The 19,217-nt window shown below is 49.4% G+C and overlaps 1 protein-coding gene and 1 long non-coding RNA gene across 2 annotated transcripts; one reads left to right on the top strand and one right to left on the bottom strand.

Annotated features, from left to right (window-relative positions):
- Positions 1–255: 255 nt before the first annotated feature.
- Positions 256–7,734, top strand: LOC120676918. The gene is made up of 2 exons (XM_039958262.1): positions 256–672; positions 7,336–7,734. The coding sequence occupies exons 1-2, from the start codon at positions 369–371 to the stop codon at positions 7,422–7,424; spliced, it is 393 nt and encodes a 130-aa protein (XP_039814196.1). The 5' UTR covers positions 256–368; the 3' UTR covers positions 7,425–7,734.
- Positions 7,735–10,706: 2,972 nt separating this feature from the next.
- On the bottom strand, positions 10,707–12,231 carry LOC120676974. The gene is made up of 2 exons (XR_005676061.1): positions 11,199–12,231; positions 10,707–11,066 (listed from the first exon to the last, which is right to left on the bottom strand). It is a non-coding gene; the product is annotated as an uncharacterized LOC120676974 (long non-coding RNA).
- Between the last annotated feature and the right edge of the window lie 6,986 nt (positions 12,232–19,217).

Raw genomic sequence — 19,217 nt, 5'->3', positions numbered from 1 at the left:
GTATTTGAATTCTAGATTCAAATACAAATTAATTAACACTTGACACAAACCCAATGCTAAGCTAACCTTGCTCAACCAGTGCGCTGACCGGTGGGACAGCAGCAACAGCTGCGTCGTTCCCACTTTCGCTTCTCTCTCTGCCCGTGGGCCGCCCGGGAGAGGAAACGCCGCGCCCAAGCCATCCATCTCTCGCGCGCCTGTTTTTCACGCCGCGCGCTAGACGACTAGCGCCCGCAACGGCCGCAGCGGCTCCGCTGTTCCAACTGGCCAACACAACAGCCACGCCTGACCCCACAGCCGCTCCTCTTCGCGAGGAGAAAAGGACCCAAAAAAAATCCCCACCCCCCGATTCGTAAACCCCACGCGAGATGGCGCCGCGCACCTCGTCGGAGTCGTCGCCGACGACGGACGGCTCCGCGTCCGCTGCGGGCTCCGCATCATCCCCTACCTGCTCTGCTTCGTCCGCGGCCTGGTCCGTGCCCTCGTCGACTTGGAAGACCACCTCCACATCATCCTCGGCGGTGAACTGGTGGGCGGCGCTGGCGCCCGTCATGGAGGACCTGGCCGTCCACTACTGCTCCACCGAGTGGTGGGGACAGCTGGTGTTCGTGGTGGCCACCGTTTCGTCCGCCTTGGCCACGCCCGCGCTCCATCTCGCCGCCCCAGCACCAGGTTCGCCCGCTGCTCTGCTCCCCTCTCCCGGCTCTCCGGCTCCGGCATCCTCTCCTATGGCGTGCTCTTCGCCGTCGTCCGCGGCCCGCTCTGTGCCGTGTGCTGCGTGCAAGAGCGCCAAGTGCCGCTGCAGCGCCCAGTGCTCCATGGCCCGCTACTTCCCGCCGGGCGAGGCAGACGTCTTCCACGCCACCAAATGGTTGTTCAACATGAAGATGATTAAGGAGAATTTGGCGAGACTACCAACAATGGAGAAGGATGCTTACGTGCTCTCCCGGATGTTGACTGGGTATGCTCGGAAGGTGGAGCCCGTTCTCGGCCTTACCGGAATCCAGCGCGCAGTGGAGGCCGAGCTGGGCGGCGTGGAGCAGCAGCTGCGCCTGCGCGAGAAGCAGCTCGCCGCCGACGGGACCCTGGCTGGGATACCATCCTCCGGATACCTGGAGCCGCCGCAGTCGGCGTCCACGTCGCGCCCGGCATGCGGCGCGTGCGCGTACATTTGCCGTGAGTGCGTGCCCTCCTGCCCGCTCGCTCCGTTCTTCCCAACTGTCAATTGTAACACCCGAGTGTTAAATTTGGGTTTAACTAGCTAATTAGTGATCCGATTCTCTCGGTTACAAGTCGAGTCACAAATCGACTCAAAACTCGATTTCAAATTTTGGAGCTAGAGGAATCCAGATACTCCGGGTTTGAATCCGGAAATTTCGGATTTACCAGAATACTCCGGATCTTCTTCCGGATAGTCCGGACCTGAAGTGCTTTATCACGTATTTTGGCCTTATGACTGTTCCCCCATGTTAAAACACCATCCACTTTTCCTCTTTCTCTCCCTCACGAGCTCCCCCTTCCGCCCTTAGCTCTAAACTCCAAATCTTTCTTTCCAAATCCATTCCCAAGACCAAGGAAACTCCAATCAGCGTGGGGATCATCTTCTCCAGGTATTCCATCATGGGGTGGTTTCGTTTTTGAGTTTTCTTGCAAGGAGAGCTTGCTCAAGGTACAAAGAGCTAGGGCAAAAAGGGATTGATCGATCTATGGTGTTTAAAGCGATTTTTTTGGGATCAATTATCTCCCTATGAACCATTCTATTAGGGCCCGAAAGGGTTTTAAATTTTATGGGTTGGTTTTGCCAAAATCAAGATTTCAGTTTTTGGGGGCGAAAATAGTAGGAAACTCGGAAACTTCGGGTATTAACCCGGATACTCCGGAAAATCCAGATATTCCGGATATAAAATCCAGATATTTCGGGTTTTGCAGAATTTTGGACGTCGGGTTGTCTCGGGTAGTGGTGTGTGTATACGGTTTAGCCTTGTTTCAAAGTTACAAATCATAATCGCATTTCTCATATCATATGCATACGTGTAGCAGCCGCGACAGAGGGGGTGGTGTACGAGGTGGTTGCGGAGCCACAGGAGCCGCTGGAGCAGGCCCAACAGGCAGAGAGGCGTGAGGACCCGGCCCAAGGCCCAGTTCACCACAGTACCGAGCAGCAGCCCGAAGGCAAGCTCCGGTGCACATCCTACTATTTTAAATTATGTCACTTATATATGTCTTTAATATTTGTGCATTAGGTTTAGGAATTGTTTGAAACCTTAGTTGCACTATTTCTAGGTTTTCTTGGGCCTTATACTAGTATGAATAGGTCATTAGCACTGCTATGCTTAATAGGGCTCGATAGAAGTCGAGTGATAATTCTGTCACTCGCGAGATATAGGATGTCTTTGTATTACAGTATATGAATCATTATATTCAAGATGGAAGGTATGGGTTGGGAGACCGAATGGGGGAATGTGTAGCCCCATCTGTGTTGATTAAAGACCGTTCCGTTGTCGGCTGTGCTGATCGGGGATTGAACTGTACTAACCGCATGCCGGGAGTAGGAGTTAGTCGAAACTGGTAAGCCGAGTACTGCTTCGCTTCGAAAGTACAGGAACCCGCACCCAACTCCTGGGGTGGTCGAGTAGTCGCGGAGAGTTGGGGATGCATATGTTTACTTTTGATGGTCTCACGTTGAGCTCGGCTGACTATATGTCGTTGGGCTGGTTCCTGTAGTTCGAGGCGGGGAGGGGAAAAGTTGGTGCGTGGGGTCCGACGGGGCTTTTGCGTGCCATGTTGGTTAGGTCCACCTTGCAAGGTTAAATCGGATCGATTCGCCGTGTCTCGCGGTCATGAGATCCTTGATCTCTCGGTCGCATCGTAGCAAGGAAATGAATTAAAAGAGATGAGATGCGGGCTGATATTATCTAATTATTGATTTGTTCATCATGATTGCTGTAGATTTGCAAATCATAGAGGATTAGTAAATTGTTTACTTTATATTGAAGCTAAAACATGGAAAAATAAGGACTCACTCATAATTGCTTCTTTTCCGCAAAACCAACCACTAGCCAAAAAACTTGCATGTCTAGAATATGTGGGCCATGTTATCTCTGAGGGCGGTATTTCTGTTGATCCTAGCAAGATTCAGGATGTCTTGAATTGGAGCGCTCCCACCTCTGTTCCAGAGATCCGGAGTTTCCTTGGGCTAGCAGGGTATTACCGGCAGTTTGTTCCGGACTTCTCAAAAATTGCTAGGCCCATGACTGAATTACTCAAGAAAGGGGTGAGATTTAATTGGGACGACAAATGTGAGTGGTCTTTTCGGACATTGAGAAAGCTCTTAACGTCGGCCCCTGTCTTGGCTCAGCCGGATATTACTCGACCTTTTGATGTGTATTGTGATGCATCATGTACGAGTTTTCGCTGCGTTCTCATTTCTGTTTTGACTCAGCCCGTTATTCCTGGGCCCTTTGATATTTATTGTAGTTCATCAGGTACGGGTCTCGGTTGTGTATTCATGCAAGATCAGAGGGTAATTGCTTATGCTTCCAGAGCCTTCAGGCGGCACGAGGAGAATTATGCTACCCATGACCTGGAGCAGGCAGCAGTGGTGCATGCCTTAATGATTTGGCGCCATTATCTTCTGGGCAATCCGGTGCATATATACTCAGACCATAAGAGTCTCAAGTATATTTTTACCCAGAGTGAGCTAAATTTGCGCCAGAGGCGGTGGTTAGAATTGATCAAGGACTATGATCTGGAGATTTATTATCACCCCGGCAAGGCTAATGTCGTTGCCGATGCACTGAGTCGCAAGGCGAGTTGCAGCTGTGTCTCAGCTACAGTTCTGCAAGAAAATTTGTGTCAAGAAATGGAGAAGATGAATTTGGCTATTGTATCTGAAGGCACAATTGCTAATATTACCCTTATCCCTACACTTCGAGATCAGATTATTGCTGCTTAGAAAAGTGATGTGGGCATGGGTAAGATGAGACAGAGGCTCAGTGAAAATGATCCCAGAGTTCAGTGTTTTCATCAAGATAATGAGGGGGTGTTATGGTTCAAGAATCGATTAGTGGTACATAAAGATTTGGAGCTTAGGGAGCAGATTCTTGATGAGGCTCACCTCTCTAGGTATTCTATCCATCCCGGCAGTAATAAAATGTATCAAGACCTGAAACAGCGATTTTGGTGAACAAGGATGAAGCGGGAAATCGTCAGGTATGTGTCGGAATGTGACACTTGCAGAAGAGTTAAATCAAGCTATTTGAAGCCCGCCGGTATGCTTCAACCCTTGAGTATTCCATCAGGGAAATGGGAGGATGTCAGTATGGATTTTATTGTCGGCTTACCCAACACCTCAAAAGGGTATGATTCTATTTGGGTAATAGTCGATCGATTTACGAAGGTAGACCATTTTCTTCCAGTAAAGACCTTTTATACGGCGAGGCAATATGCTCAGTTGTACCTGGACCGTATTGTGAGTCTCCATGGAATTCCCAAAACCATTATTTCGGACCATGGTCCACAGTTTATTGCACGGTTCTGGGAACAATTCCATGCCGTTTTGAATACACAATTGATCCGCAGTTCGGCTTATCACCCTCAAACCGATGGTCAAACCGAGAGAATTAATCAAATTCTGGAAGATATGCTGCGGACCTGTGTTCTCTCATATAGTAAGAAATAGGATGAGTGTTTACCACTCGCTGAATTTTCTTACAATAATAGCTATAAAGAAAGTATCAAAATGGCATCCTTTGAAGCCTTGTATGGGCGGAGATGCAGGACTCCACTATATTGGTCAGAAGCCGGTGAGCGGAATTTCTTTGGGCCCGATTTGGTTGGTGAAGCAGAAGATCAAGTTCGCCTTATACAGGCAAATTTGAAAACCGCCCAAGCCCGCCAAAAGACCTATGCAGATAAGAGGCGATGGCCTCTGATATTTGAAGTTGGTGATCATATTTACCTTCGGGTATCTCCGATGAAAGGTGTGCAGCGGTTTGGCATGAGAGGCAAGTTAGCACCCCGCTATGTTGGGCCTTTTCCTATCACTGAGCGTTGTGGGCCAGTGGCATATCGTGTGGAACTTTCCCCGCATTTGTCAGCGGTCCATGATATCTTTCATGTGTCCCAGCTCAGAAAATGCCTCCGGGTTCCAACTGAGGTTGTTAACATGGAGAATTTACAGTTGGAGCCTGATCTTGTCTATCCATAGCACCTGGTCAAAATTGTTGATTTCAAGACTCGAGTTACTCGAAATCAAACCAGCAATTTTTATAAGGTGCAATGGAGTAACCACTCCGAGCGAGAAGCCACATGGGAAACTGAAGAGTTTCTTAAATCCAAATATCCGGAGTTGTTACGAACTCATCAAGGTAACTAACCCATACACTTCATTTTCAAATTAGCACCTCCATTAAATCTCGGGACGGGATTTCTTTTAGGGGGAAGGATTGTAACACCCGAGTGTTAAATTTGGGTTTAACCAGCTAACTAGTGATCCGATTCTCTCGGTTACAAGTCGAGTCACAAATCGACTCAAAACTCGATTTCAAATTCTGGAGCCAGAGGAACCCGGATACTCCGGATCTTCTTCCGGATAGTCTGGACCTGAAGTGCTTTATCACATGTTTTGGCCTTATGACTGTTCCCACACGTTAAAACACCATTCACTTTTCCTCTTTCTCTCCCTCACGAGCTCTCCCTTTCCCCTTAGCCCTAAACTCCAAATCCTTCCTTCCAAATCCATTCCCAAGACCAAGGAAACTCCAATCAGCGTGGGGGATCATCTTCTCCAGGTATTCCACCATGGGGTGGCTTCGTTTTTGAGTTTTCTTGCAAGGAGAGCTTGCTCAAGGTACTAAGAGCTAGGGCAAAAAGGTATTGATCGATCTAGGGTGTTTAAAGCGATTTCTTTTGGGTCAATCATCTCCCTATGAACCATTCTATTAGGGTCTGAAAGGGTTTCAAATTTTGTGGGTTGGTTTTGCCAAAATCAACATTTCAGTTTTTGAGGGCGAAAATGGTAGGAAACCCGAAAACTCCGGGTATTAACCCGGATACTCCGGAAAATCTGGATATTCCAGATATAAAATCCGGATATTCCGGGTTTTGCAGAATTTTGGTCGTCGGGTTGTCTCGGGTATTGGTGTGTGTATACGGTTTAGGCTTGTTTCAAAGTTACAAATCATAATCGCATTTCTCATATCATATGCATGCGTGTAGCAGCCGCGATAGAGGGGGTAGTGTACGAGGTGGTTGCGGAGCCACAGGAGCCGCTGGAGCAGGCCCAGCAGGCAGAGAGGCGTGAGGCCCCGGCCCAAGGCCCAGTTCACCACAGTACCGAGCAGCAGCCCGAAGGCAAGCCCCGGTGCACATCCTACTATTTTAAATTATGTCACCTATATATGTCTCTAATATTTGTGCATTAAGTTTAGGAATTGTTTGAAACCTTAGTTGCACTATTCCTAGGTTTTCCTAGGCCTTATACTAGTATGAATAGGTCGTTAGCACTACTATACTTAATAGGGCTCGATAGAAGTCGAGTGATAATTCTGTCACTCGCGAGATATAGGATGTCTTTGTATTACAGTATATGAATCATTATATTCAAGATGGAGGATATGGGTTGGGAGACTGGATGGGGGAATGTGTAGCCCCATCTGTGTTGATTAAGGACCGTTCCGTTGTCGGTTGTGCTGATCGGGGATTGAACTGTACTAACCGCATGCCGGGAGTAGGAGGTAGTCGAAACCGGTAAGCCGAGTACTGCTTCGCTTCGAAAGTACAGGAACCCGTACCCAACTCCTGGGGTGGTCGAGTAGTCGCCGAGAGTTGGGGATGTATATGTTTACTTGCGTTGAGCTCGGCTGACCATATGTCGTTGGGTTGGTTCCTGTAGTTCGAGGCGGGGAGGGGAAAGATTGGTGCGTGGGGTCCGACGGGGCTTTTGCGTGCCGTGTTGGTTAGGTCCACCTTGCAAGGTTAAATCGGATCGATTCGCCGTGTCTCGCGGTCATGAGAGCCTTGATCTCTTGGTCGCATCGTAGCAAGGAAATGAATTAAAAGAGATGAGATGCGGGCTGATATTATCTAATTATTGATTTGTTCATCATAATTGCTGTAGATTTGCAAATCATAGAGGATTAGTAAATTGTTTACTTTATATTGAAGCTAAAATATGGAAAAATAAGGACTCACTTGTAATTGCTTCTTTTCCGCAAAACCAACCACTAGCCAAAAAGCTTGTATGTCTAGAATATGTGGGCTATGTATACCCAATAACGGATAAGTCTTGCTGAGTATTAGTATACTCAGAGTTTATTGCCACAATTCTTTCAGGACAACCAGATGTTGACTTCTGCCCCTGCTGTGTCAAGTTCTTTCGCCGGGATGCAGAGGGATGGGAGGTGGTGGAGCGAGACCCTTAGGTTAGGGGATTGTCGGGCTGTACACTTGAGGGCAGAGTGTTCAGCCTTTCTGTTTTGCGCAGACCGGTCTGACCGGTCCGTGGGACCGGTCTGACCGGTGGTGTCGGCAGGGTAGTGCCGACCGGTCCAACCGGTTGGGTGTACCGGTCTGACCGGTCATGGTTAATCAGGGTTTTTGCAGGCTAGTGTAGTTGTAGGATCTAGTCTATTCGAACTTCAGTACATCGGTTGTAAAGTTTGTAAATTATGCAACTCTTGTAAATTATATATATATTTGAACTCGGATTGTAAAACCTAATGTTTGTACTCATTTGGTGTTTGTATTTTTAAATATTATGTTGTGCTTGTACCATCTGCGTCCTTCTTCGCGTAGGACTACCGGTGATGTTTCGATCGGACCGTGGGTTGAGAAAGTATCTCCAAATTAAGCCATTAAGCGAATGTGTCTGATGTGTTCAAATGACGACCATTACGTTTAATTAGAATTTTAATTTGGCGGTTTCCTCACATCAACCTCTACCAGAGGGCGCGCGAGGAGTTTGGCAGCTGCTCAAGGTTGTGGAGGAAGGGTGCTCCGACGATGACGACACGCCGGCGGAGGGGACGCAGGCCGACCCCGTGCACGGCGCTCTGAGCCTGGTGTGCTCGTTCCTCGGCAAGAAGAATGGTGGCGGCGCAGCGCGCACCAGGTCCCGTGAGAACTTTGCTGCCTTCCTACAGTGGATGCTGCAAGAGTCACAGGTGGCACCAGCCAATCCATCTACAGAGGTTTCCATCCGGAGGTCAAGATGCGGGGCGTGCAAGTTCCACCAGCGGAAATGCACGGCAACTTGCCCCTACGCGCCCCACTTCCCTGCCGACAAGATGATCCAATATACCATTGTGAAGAAAGTGCTGGATATGAACAACATTAACAGGCTGATGGTTTTTTATGGTGACAACAAGGTGAGCAAGGCGCAGGTGGCGGACTGCATGAGGTCACTCATTGAGGAAGCAGAGGCATACAATCGTGAGTCGATCAATGGAAGCATTCCCAACTTGGTTATGCTGCTGCTCAAGCTCAAGGGAGCACGTGAGGAGCTCGCTTCTGTGCTTAGGCCAAAGGAGGACGGCCCAATCGACAAGGAACCTGCATCTGAAATCTGAATCCGCTCCTTCCGCTGATGGTGATGGTGGCCCCTCCAAGAAGGCCCGGATTGGTTAGACTAGTTGGTGTCTTCAGTTCCTTTTGCCGTTATTACTATTCTTGTTGCAACTTTGATATGGTGTGTTGTTACCAGAAGCAAACATTAGCTGGAAGATTAGTCTAGGGAAGCAATTCAAACATGAGACTTGATGCTTTACCTTTTCTGGTGATGGCCTTGTTTTGTTGTGGAATGCAGATGGATCTTTACCTACATTGAAATTATCTTAAATCGTGTCAGGTTGCTGCTTTTCTTCCTGTTGATACCTTCTGTTCTACACTTTTTTTGGTACTTTATATACCTGAGCAGCCAGAGTTAAGGGAGTGGTAATTGTCCTTATCAGCGAGTCACATCTCCCTTCTCAATTTTGAGGATATGCAGTGTCCTCACTGCACATTTGTGATGCAACATGAGTGCTTTGTAAACTCCATTTGATTGTTATGGAATTTAAAAAATGTCCATCCTGATTGTTATGGTCTTATGGATCCTCAGATGCAGCTGAGATACATCATATCAATTCTGAGGTTCTGCTTTAGTTACGGCATACTACATTGTACAGTTTTAGTGAGCTATACTGTTTGCCACAAAAGTACATGCCTATGTTTTGCAAATTACTCCTTGTATGGTGATATATAATTGTCCAGTACAGTGTCGCACCACGGTGAACCGGATATTACCATACATGATGTCACACTAATAGAGTCGTAGATCAGTGACTAGAAGTGATGGAGTTTTGTAGATGATGTGTAGGAAAGGTTATCAGAAGTAGTAGTTGAATGAGGAGGTCACTTGGATTGTCAGGATTCAGGAAGAGGCAACAATAATGCCTTCATGCCTGATCGTGCATCCTGTACAGATCACTAACTTATCTGGATGAACACTCTGAAATAGTAAAACACATGACTTGATCTGTATAGTTTGTCCTTGCTCACTTCAATTTATAGGTTTGTTCTCTTCATGATCCCATTAGTGCCTGATCCAACACAATGCCCTTAAAATCTACCAGCATTCCAGTAAGTGCGGATATATATAGGACATGTTTGTTACAGACCAGTAGCATGAATTATGTTTATATATATGTTTCTGTGAGGCCTCTGCATCAGGAAATCCATTTCTGTTCATTTGCTCCATATTTCTACGTAGACATTTCGTTCTTAGTGATGGAATTGAAATTGTGTCGTCTTATTGTTTTTCGGCTAGCTGTGGAGTTATACCATGTTCAATTTTCCTTCCATGGTTCAGAGCTGATTTGTTGTCCGAGGAGCCTGCTTTTACAGAGCTAAACAATCCGTGATGAATTTGAATTTAAGATAGTTCAGGCCTGTCTGGGAATTGTCGTATGCATGCTTGCTTGCAGAAATTAACGAGCATATTAATTATTTGCGATGTGGGTAAGGATCAGTGAGGCGGCTAGCCGATTCGCTTCTGAATCCCTCATGCTTGTCAGGCTAGTTGCTTCGTGCTATACTCGGACAAGGAGTCCTGACTCTCCTTTTCCAAGTTCTGCAATGAAGAGCATATATATATATATATATATATATATATATATATATATATATATATATATATATATATATATATATATATATATATATATATATATATATATATATATATATGCCAGGGCTAATTTCTACCCTAGGTATGGAATAGTTATTCCATACCCGAGCCAACCCATCCAGCGACCGTCACCCTGGCTCCCCTCGTGCGCCAACGCCAGCCGGTTTTTCCTCTCCTGCGCCTGGTTTTCCATCCATCAACGTAGCCCCACGAGGCCCCACGCCCCAGCGCCACCTAGGTTTTCTCCGAGGACGGTTTTGTTTTGCACGTCCAGATCGCGATAGGAATCGATGGATTCTGATGCCACACTTCGACGCTGCGTTTTTTTTCTAGTAGGACTGGGCGCACGTTCCCTTCTCTGCAGCTGCACGCTCCCTTCTCTGATGCTTTTTTTTTCTAGTAACTGGGCACTGAGCGATTCTTCCATGCGGTTCCCATGAAACTTTGTTTTCTAGCGTGTGCACGTTCCCTTCACGAGGCATTTTTTTACAAATTGAAGTGCATTTTCCTAAATTGCTTATTACTTGTGTGTCGTTGCTTTACCAACAAATTATGTATTTTATTTCCAATCCATAAAGCAGTGCCGCTATAATATTTCCAATTACATCATATGTATTTTGCAAATAGATTTATCAAATGAGCAACCAGGTGAGCCCAGAAATACAATTGAAGAATAAATCCAATTTATTCTCTGTCTCTATCAATCTCAAGGCCCATCTTGTCCCTTGTAGCCGTTCTCTCAGCTAGCTACTGATACGGTGCTAAATGTGTACACCTAAATAATACAGTGCATGTTTATCCTCGTGGACCACGGACATATCACATTGAGCTCGCTGCAATCCATGCTCATGTATCCACTCTTGAAGTTTCCTTGCGACCTCATCTTAGTCATTGCGGCCTGCAATAGAAACATTGGGATAAGCCATCTAATGTTCAGAAATATAGTGTCCTTAATAGAAGTAGAAAATAAGCCATATGATCTAGTATTCAATGGTACTAGCTACAGATTAAAGTAAAAAAAAAACATTACGGCAAGCAAGCAACTCCTCCACGCTACAGAATGTGCGATCTCTTGCTATCAAGCAACTCCAGCAAGCAGTCCTCGCAGCTGGCCTGCTGCACAATATACAAGCATGATTGAGGCACGGTGTTGGCCTGGACTTCATTGGAGCCGCAACAACAGCTGATTGATCATTTACAAAGATCTGAAATCTTGCCATTGATAGCCACTAGAACGAAGGTATGCTTGTCTATGAACAACTCAATTAATCCATGAATACTTAAATGACTAGCTGCCGTGCCTAGAAAAAAGAAGCAAACTAATTCGATTCAGAAAAGATTGATATGAAGAAAAATGGATCTGTGGCTGTGGGGATTCGAGGACAGAGGGTGAATCGGAGGAATTGAGCAATTTAGTGCACGAGATCTTTGATTTGTAGAGGATACAGATAGTTGTTCAATCTTGGTCAATGTGAGACCGATGTATTACAGGAAAGAACAGGGGAAGGGGAATGAGCAGTTCATAGATCTCACTATTGCCTCCAATGAAAAACACACGATGAGGAAGAGACCTTAGCATGGAGCTGAGGGATCTGTCCTCACCCATCTGTGCTGTTCGACCTGCTTGATATTGATGTTCCTTCTTGTACACCCGGGAATTAAAAAGAGCTATTACCTACACAAGCCTCCATGGAAAATCAGGGAGAACCACAGGGAATCGGATGGAGGAGGGGGTGGATGGCGAGGAAACCTCGGAAGAAATCGACAGCTTCTGGTGACGATGACGAGCCGAGCTGCCGCAGTGAATCTTGCCTTTTGAGCCAGTCGGCGCCATGCTGATGAAGCTTCAGCGAAGCGGAAGGTAGGGGCCGATGGGTGAGGTCCCATGCGTTAGGTGGATCAGGTCGTAGGACTCCAGCCGGCGGTCAACGGCAACGGCAGCGGCGGCACTGCAGCAGGTACTGACCTGGGGCGACGACGACGAGAGCGAAGCGACCTCGCGGAGCTCTGAAAGGACAACGGCGAGCCAATGGATGGCTTCCCGCTCATTACGTGGACCGGGTCGCAACTCGGGCCAGCGGTCGACGGCAACAGCGGCGGCAGCATTGACCTGGGGCCGACGGCGCCGGGAAACGGATCGCGAGCTGGGGGAAAGAAAACCGCTTGTGCGCCACCGGGTGCGAAGGGGTGGTGGTGGGAGGTATTACCGCAGAGGGGGAAACCGGGACGGCTCGCCGTCACGGCGCGCGAGTAGCCAGGGCGAGCAGCCGGACGGCGCCGCGCCTAGACCATCCGCGTGCCGCCCTGCTCCTTGCGCCCGCGTGCCGCTCGCTGCCCCCTGCGCTAAGCCGCCAGGACCCGCATCGCGCCGCACGCGCCTGGCCCTCGCCGCGCCGCCGTGCCGTAGCTCGTGGAGGCGGTCATCCTCGTCGGGGCGGTACGGGAGCCGGCGGTGCAGTGCCTCGCCGGGACGACACGAGGGTCGAGGTTGCCGAGACGCGCCGGGATGAGGGTGTTACGGCGATGGGATTGGGGGCGCGTCCGGGGGAGGAGGCGACGGCACGCGTCTGGGGGGCCGGCGGCGGCCGCAGGGGTCCGCCGTCGTGGGTTCCGGCGGAGGAGGCGACGGCGCGCATCTGGGAGGCGGCGGCAGGGTTCGATCGGTAGTTGCTGCGGGCGGGGGAGTGGGGGTGGGGGAGCTGGGCGTCGTGGGTTCCGGAGGAGAAGGTGGTGGGGGCGAGTCAGACCGGGGCGGGTCGGGGCAAGGAAAAACGGGAGTGGCGGAACGGATCGGGTGCACAGGTAGGCTCGGGTATGGAACAGCTTATTTCATACCCAGGGGATCAAATAGCCTACTATATATATATATATTCAATGACATTGATCAATGCAGGCAGCAGCCTCTTTCGATCATCATCAGCTTCGTTGGCCTGCTAGCTCATCGATCCATGATGGATGTTCTGTGCGACACGCTGGTGGTGGAGGAGATCCTCCCGCGCCTGCCGCCCAAGCAGCTCCTCCGCCTGGGGGCCACCTCCCGCCGCGACGTGGCCCTCGCCCGCCGCCCCGACTTCGCCGCCCGCCGGCGTCATCTTCCAACCTTTCGACCAGAACAAGGAGATCCCCCCGCGCTTCCTCACGGCCCGCCATGCCGCGTCCGAGCTCGTGCACGGCGCGGACCTGGCCTTCTTGCCCGGCCCCAGCGCGCGCGAGGAGGCCTACCTGCGGCGCGTCGGCTACGACCGGGACTGCGGGTTCGCCGTCGTGCACTCGGCCGGCGGCCTGCTGCTCTGCTCTAGGGGCCGCGTCCGCCCCCGGCACCTCTACGTCTGCAACCCCGTGACGTGCCAGTGGGTGGCCCTCCCAGAGCTGCCGCTGCCCTTGTGCGACTGGAGCTGCGGGCACCTGACGCTGGCCACCCACGGGGACGGCGGCGCCGCCGCCAGGGCCTTCAAGGTGGTCCTCGTCAACCATCCCGACCATTGGCACGGGCCACGTGGGCAGCTAGACCTTGGCTTCTTCGACTCCGACACCGGCAGGTGGGAGGCAAGGCGGGTCCCGGCTACCTACGTTATCTCCGACGACCTCCGGTCTTGCTTGCCGGAGAGGATCCGCAAGAGCCAGACCGGCATCCCTTACTGGATCTGCGACGACGTCGCCGGCGGCGGTTCCCTGCCGCCGATGCTCGGCCCGAGCGGCACCTCGTACTGGGCATGGTGCGCAAACAACTTTACCGTAGCGTACAAGAGCGCCGGTGCTGGCGGCACCCTTGATGTCATCAAGTTGCCCACATACCCCGACGGCGACGGGATGAACCAATGCATAGGGGAGCGCCATGGCGGGGGCCTCCGGTATATGGACTCCAACCGATCGGTGTTCCAGGTGTGGGACGCGCCTGCCAGGCAGGGTGGAGTCGGCCATGGCACGTCCTGGACGTGGTGGAGGCTATTTATCGCGCGAGCTACTGGAGGTAGAGCTATCGCAGAAGGAGGCGCAACTCGCTGGCAGGTGGGCCCGAGCGCCACTGTGCTTCTTCCTCCTCCAGACCTCACGATGGTGGTGACGCCGGGGTTAGGGAAGGGGGTTGCCGGGGTCTTTGGGGGTGGTGGGTGGGCGGAGCGGCCGGCGGCGAGGTCGCCACTGGCCGGGGTGGCGGTGGAGGCGGCGGATCTTTAGGTTCGGGGTTGTCGGGGTCCCGGGGAGCTCCATGATCACCGGACCTAGAGGAGGGGGCCGGGGGTGGCGGCGGCGGAGGCGGTTCGGCCGGCGGAGGGCGCGGCGGCGTGGGAGCGCCGCCGGCCGGCCGGGGCCGGACCTCCGGTGGGCGGTGCCGGCGGCGGGGGCGAAGAGAAGATGACGTGGCGGTGGCGGGCTCGGTTAGCGTGGCGGCGGTGGGGGGCGGCGGCGGAGGCCGCCGGAGCCGGGGGCGGCGCTTGCTTCTGCGATTGGATACTTTCCAATCGCAGAAGGCGATAAATAGACGCCCCTGGACGTTGGTGCACAGGGTTGGCACCACGGAGCTGGTGGCGCGGAACCCGGGAGCGGCTGCTCTCCTGCGCAACAAATACACGAGCACTTGGTCGGACCGCCACATCAAACCGGCCGGCGTCCACCCGACCGACGACGCTGTCGTCTTCTTGGCCTTGCCTGGGGCTGTGGTCGCCTACTCCATCGAGGACGGGACCATGAGCCTGGCGTGCGCACAGGATGAGGACATGGAAACTACATCCGACACGTTCCCGTATGTGCACCCACCTTTCCTTCAGAAGATTCCGCCGATAAAGAGCTCTCTCGTCCGGGCATTGCCGGCCGCACCACTCGTGGCAAGCAGGAACAAGAAGAGGAAGACATGCATCTTTCTTTATAGGATGGTACCAACGCCCATTTCAAAATAACTGATAACTTTGATTTTACTATTTAAAGTTTGATCGTGCGTCTTTCATATGAATATTTGCACATATAGGAATAAGTGTATTACACGATATATTGCTTCTTATCACAAATGTAATGACGCTTTGTCCTTTTATGTAGTTTTCTAATTAAAAAATATTGCTGATCAAGGCGTAAATAGTAAAAGTTAAAGTTTTCAGTTATTTTGAAATAGAGGTTGGTATTAGACATCATACTTTATGCTTAAAAATACATTATCATTTTTTGTCAGTAGTATTCATAAATTTTGTATTGTTATGGTTAATTTATTATTAGATGGCATATACTATTGAAATAGTGCTGAAAAAATTAAAATATATTTTTTAAAACAAGTTATGTTATCCACAATTACTCCCTCAGTCCCAATACAAGGCACGCACATAATTCAAGATTCAAACTTTAAAAACTTTGACCTATGATTAATCTTGTATAATAAAAAACTTTATCTTATAAAAATCATATCATTGTATTTATATTTAAAAGTAGTTTCATATAACTATAATTTTTTTATTAAAAGTATTGTATTATAGGAGATATTAAGAGTCAAATATTATTATTGAAAACCGGGCCAAGTTTGATCACGTCTTATATCCTTGGATGGAGGGAGTACCAAACAAAATTTTAACCTAAAACTCCACTTGGGCACAATAAAAAAAATTCTTCTTTTGATCCATTGATATGTTTATGGGTGCGTTAATTGAAAAACTTGTTTAGGCTTAGACGGGCCTTGGCGGCCGCGATGGCCCGTTTCGAAAGTTGTTGGGCGGTGCGACGTGGTCAGGCAGCGTGGCTTGGTGACCTGTGAGGCGGCTTGCAAGACGGTGGCGTAGCTCAGGGCAGCGCAAACTGCCCCGACCGCCGAGCAGTGGCCCCAGTCGGGCGGTACCCCGAATTTGCAAGCTAGGTGGCATGATGGTGGAGTGCACACAGCTTACATCACAAAACAGTGGCACCAATAGCAGAGGTTTAAATGTTAATGTGCGCGAAAATTCAAGATTTGAAAAAAAAATGTTTGATTTGTGTGATCCATGAGACTTGGTCACAATTTAATTAAGATCAAATTGTTCTTTTCTACAATTCCTAGTAAATAACATTTGTGCATATAGATCCTTTAATCATGAATTTGCATTTGTAAGTTGGATTTTCGTTTGAATTATTTGGAATTTATTGAGTGAGGTTTGTATTTGAATTCTAGATTCCAATACAAATTAATTAACACTTAACACAATCCCAAAGCTAACCTTGCGTGGGCCCTAACTAACCCACCCGCTAATCATCACAGACAAACTTGCAGGCCCAAGCTAGCATGTGGGACGGTAGCTTTGGACCTAAACCAATTTTGCTGCCGCGACGGTTGCGTCCGTACCTTGTAGTCCCTCGTGTTCGGATGTAGTGTAGGAATCTAAAGTGCATTGCTGGCAGACAGTACTGGGTACTCTCCCCATAATGTCGAACGCTTAAATCTAATCCTAGCCATGTGTTGTGTAATATTTGTTAACTTGATTAGATACCACCAGAATCTCTTTTCATATCGATACTCCCACTAACCTTTGGTTTATTTGTTACTTTTTATTTTTGAGATTGGGTGTCACATTACCATACATTTATCCTTATTATAACTTACCTCTGTACGTATGAAATGTGTTCTATAGCTTGAACATATTATCATGATTATGTACCAATTAAATACTTTTACACCACACCATTCTCTGAAAAAATATAAATAACGATACCTAGAATACTCATAGGTGAAATACTGTAAACAGTATATATTCGTGCGCTTGCGAATTTAAGAAATACCAAAAGGTAGTGAAATGTAGTCTGTATCTTAGCCGGTCCTCCGTAGGGGAAATGAGGACGACCCTAGCCCCCGCGCTAGTGGTCATGAGCGAGTTGTTGAAGTACATAGCCCTAACAGTTGCCGATGAACACATGCCTGAGATCACTCCAGGACAACAAAACTTGCCAGCAGGTGATTAATCTAGATCCGTGCACTGGTGAGGTAGAGGTACTGGATGATGAAATGGTCATCGTCCACTCCCCCCGCCATGCACGCCATGTGGTAGTCCTCGAACCAGATGCTGGGATATGTGCCCCCCGAGTGCTTGCTGAGGTTCGACAGGCACCAGAACCGTGCCAGTAATGAGGCTTGGCGAATGGGCCTACCGAATGCTTGTGGCCCTCGCCATTAGGGGCTCGAGCTATACGGGTCAGGGTCCCCGTTTTGGCGGTCATGGTTCTCCCTGGTGCGCGCGTTGGCGCGCTCCGCGCTCCGCCTCTGCGCCGGGCGGGGGCAGCAGGCGGCGGCCGCGGGCAGCAAGCGGCCGGCAGCAGCCTGGCTCGAAGCTCGGAGGCGTGGTGGTGGCGCGGCGTGGTGGTGGCGCGGGGGCAGCTCCGGCGGGTGGCTCCACGACGTCCACCCTCCCTCCCTCTCTCTCTCCGGGCGGCTGCCAGATCCGGCGTCCTCCCCAAGCTCGGCACCGCCGCCGCACGAGGACCGGCGCCCTCCTCCCTTCGGTTCCAAGGCCCGGCGCGAAGGCGGGGTAGTTGGCAGCGGCGGCGGGAGCAGGTCGACGTGGCGTTTGCCGTCCATCCGCTTCCTCCCTGGGAATCCATTACCGGCGTCTAAACGCGGCATCTTTCCGTATGGTTTAGCGTCCCCCGCTGCGGGTGAAAAAATGCTACTCCCATACTGGATCGTCGCGTACCGTTTTTCTTTTACCATAGCCAGTGCAGTCAGGCCCTTGCATTGATGATGTTGCGAGCGTCTTGGTTGCCGCCAAGTCAGCTTCACAACGGGGCCACCGTTCGACTTTGCGCCCCATCTGGGCCCTTACTGGCTTCGTTCATCTTCAACGGCCGCTGCGAGCGCTCTTGCCCACCGCGGGCACTCGCCTAAGCGTTGGCACTAGCTCTCGGCACACGACAAATTATTACCAACGCCGTCAGTGCGATGCCGCCGCCGTCAGCTGAATGTCGTGCCGTCTACACGTCTGAGAAACACACGACAAAGCTGTTTGTCGTGTGCTCGTAATATGGGGGTCTTCGTTGTCGGCCACACTCGACGACGTATTCGCCGTGTGCTAGACTTATTTCGCCGTGTGCTTTTGACACACGGCAAACGCTCGAAATCCGATAGTGGTGCACGCTTGTCACCGCCCGTCAGTTGGGGCTCCATTACCTTTCGAAATCAGGACGCTTCCTCTCATTGGAGCTATCAGCGTGCTGGCACGCTGCGGCTTCCAGCAGCACACGGAGCTCGTTCACGCTGTGCTATCCTTTCGGGCTTGCCTGTGGTGGCATCATGCCATCATCCGCATCAACTCCGTGGTCACGGCGACGTTATGGCTCGCCCATATGGGAAGAATTGCATGCCGTGCTCGTCGTGTAGGATCTGGTTCTTAACGGTTCTGGCCCTTCCACTTGCTCCGAGGATGGTGCAGTTTGCCCATCTACTGTGCTCGATTGGTGCGTTCGCGCACTCACGCTGTCAGCTTCACGGGCCCTCACCTGTTCAAGCCACTGCTCCTCGGAAGCGCGCTGACCACTTGATTATGTTTACACGATATTTTAAAAATTATTGTGTAATACTAAATACTTAATTTATATACTAGGTAAATATAATTTAACGGAACAAACAAATAATTATTTTTATAAATAAAAATTTTAAGCATAATGAATAAATATTAATGTACAGTGAATAAAATATTAAACATCGCGAACATTTGATTGTATAGTATAGGATAAATATCAAAAATGAATATCGCTAACAAATAAGTCAAGATCACCGAACAATTTAATCTACAAATGAAATAAATAATTTAGAATTATGAACAAATTAGTTTCATTCAGATAAATAATTTTAAAAGAAGAACAAATATATCTACATCGCAAAAAAAATTCTCATAAATATGCACACATGCTAAACAAGTTAGTACGTAAAAATTATAAATTATAAAATAATCCTACATTAGACTTACATAATTTATATAACATGAATAACAATTTAGTTAAATAAAATATAACAAATAAATAAAAATAAATAAAATTAAAAAATAGTATTACTGAAAGGAAGAGATAAGGAGAATAAAGAAATAAACTAAAAGAATATTATGCCTCA

This window comes from Panicum virgatum, chromosome 5N, assembly GCF_016808335.1.
Source record: "Panicum virgatum strain AP13 chromosome 5N, P.virgatum_v5, whole genome shotgun sequence".
NCBI lineage: Eukaryota > Viridiplantae > Streptophyta > Magnoliopsida > Poales > Poaceae > Panicum > Panicum virgatum.
This window is presented reverse-complemented; position numbering and strand designations above follow the sequence as displayed.

Bases quoted from the DNA above. Each gene is read 5' to 3' on its own strand.
- LOC120676918 (XM_039958262.1), top strand. From the start codon at position 369: ATGGCGCCGCGCACCTCGTCGGAGTCGTCGCCGACGACGGACGGCTCC. The intron at 673-7,335 runs GTTCGCCCGCTG...CAATTCTTTCAG, and splicing joins TCTCGCCGCCCCAGCACCAG to GACAACCAGATGTTGACTTC.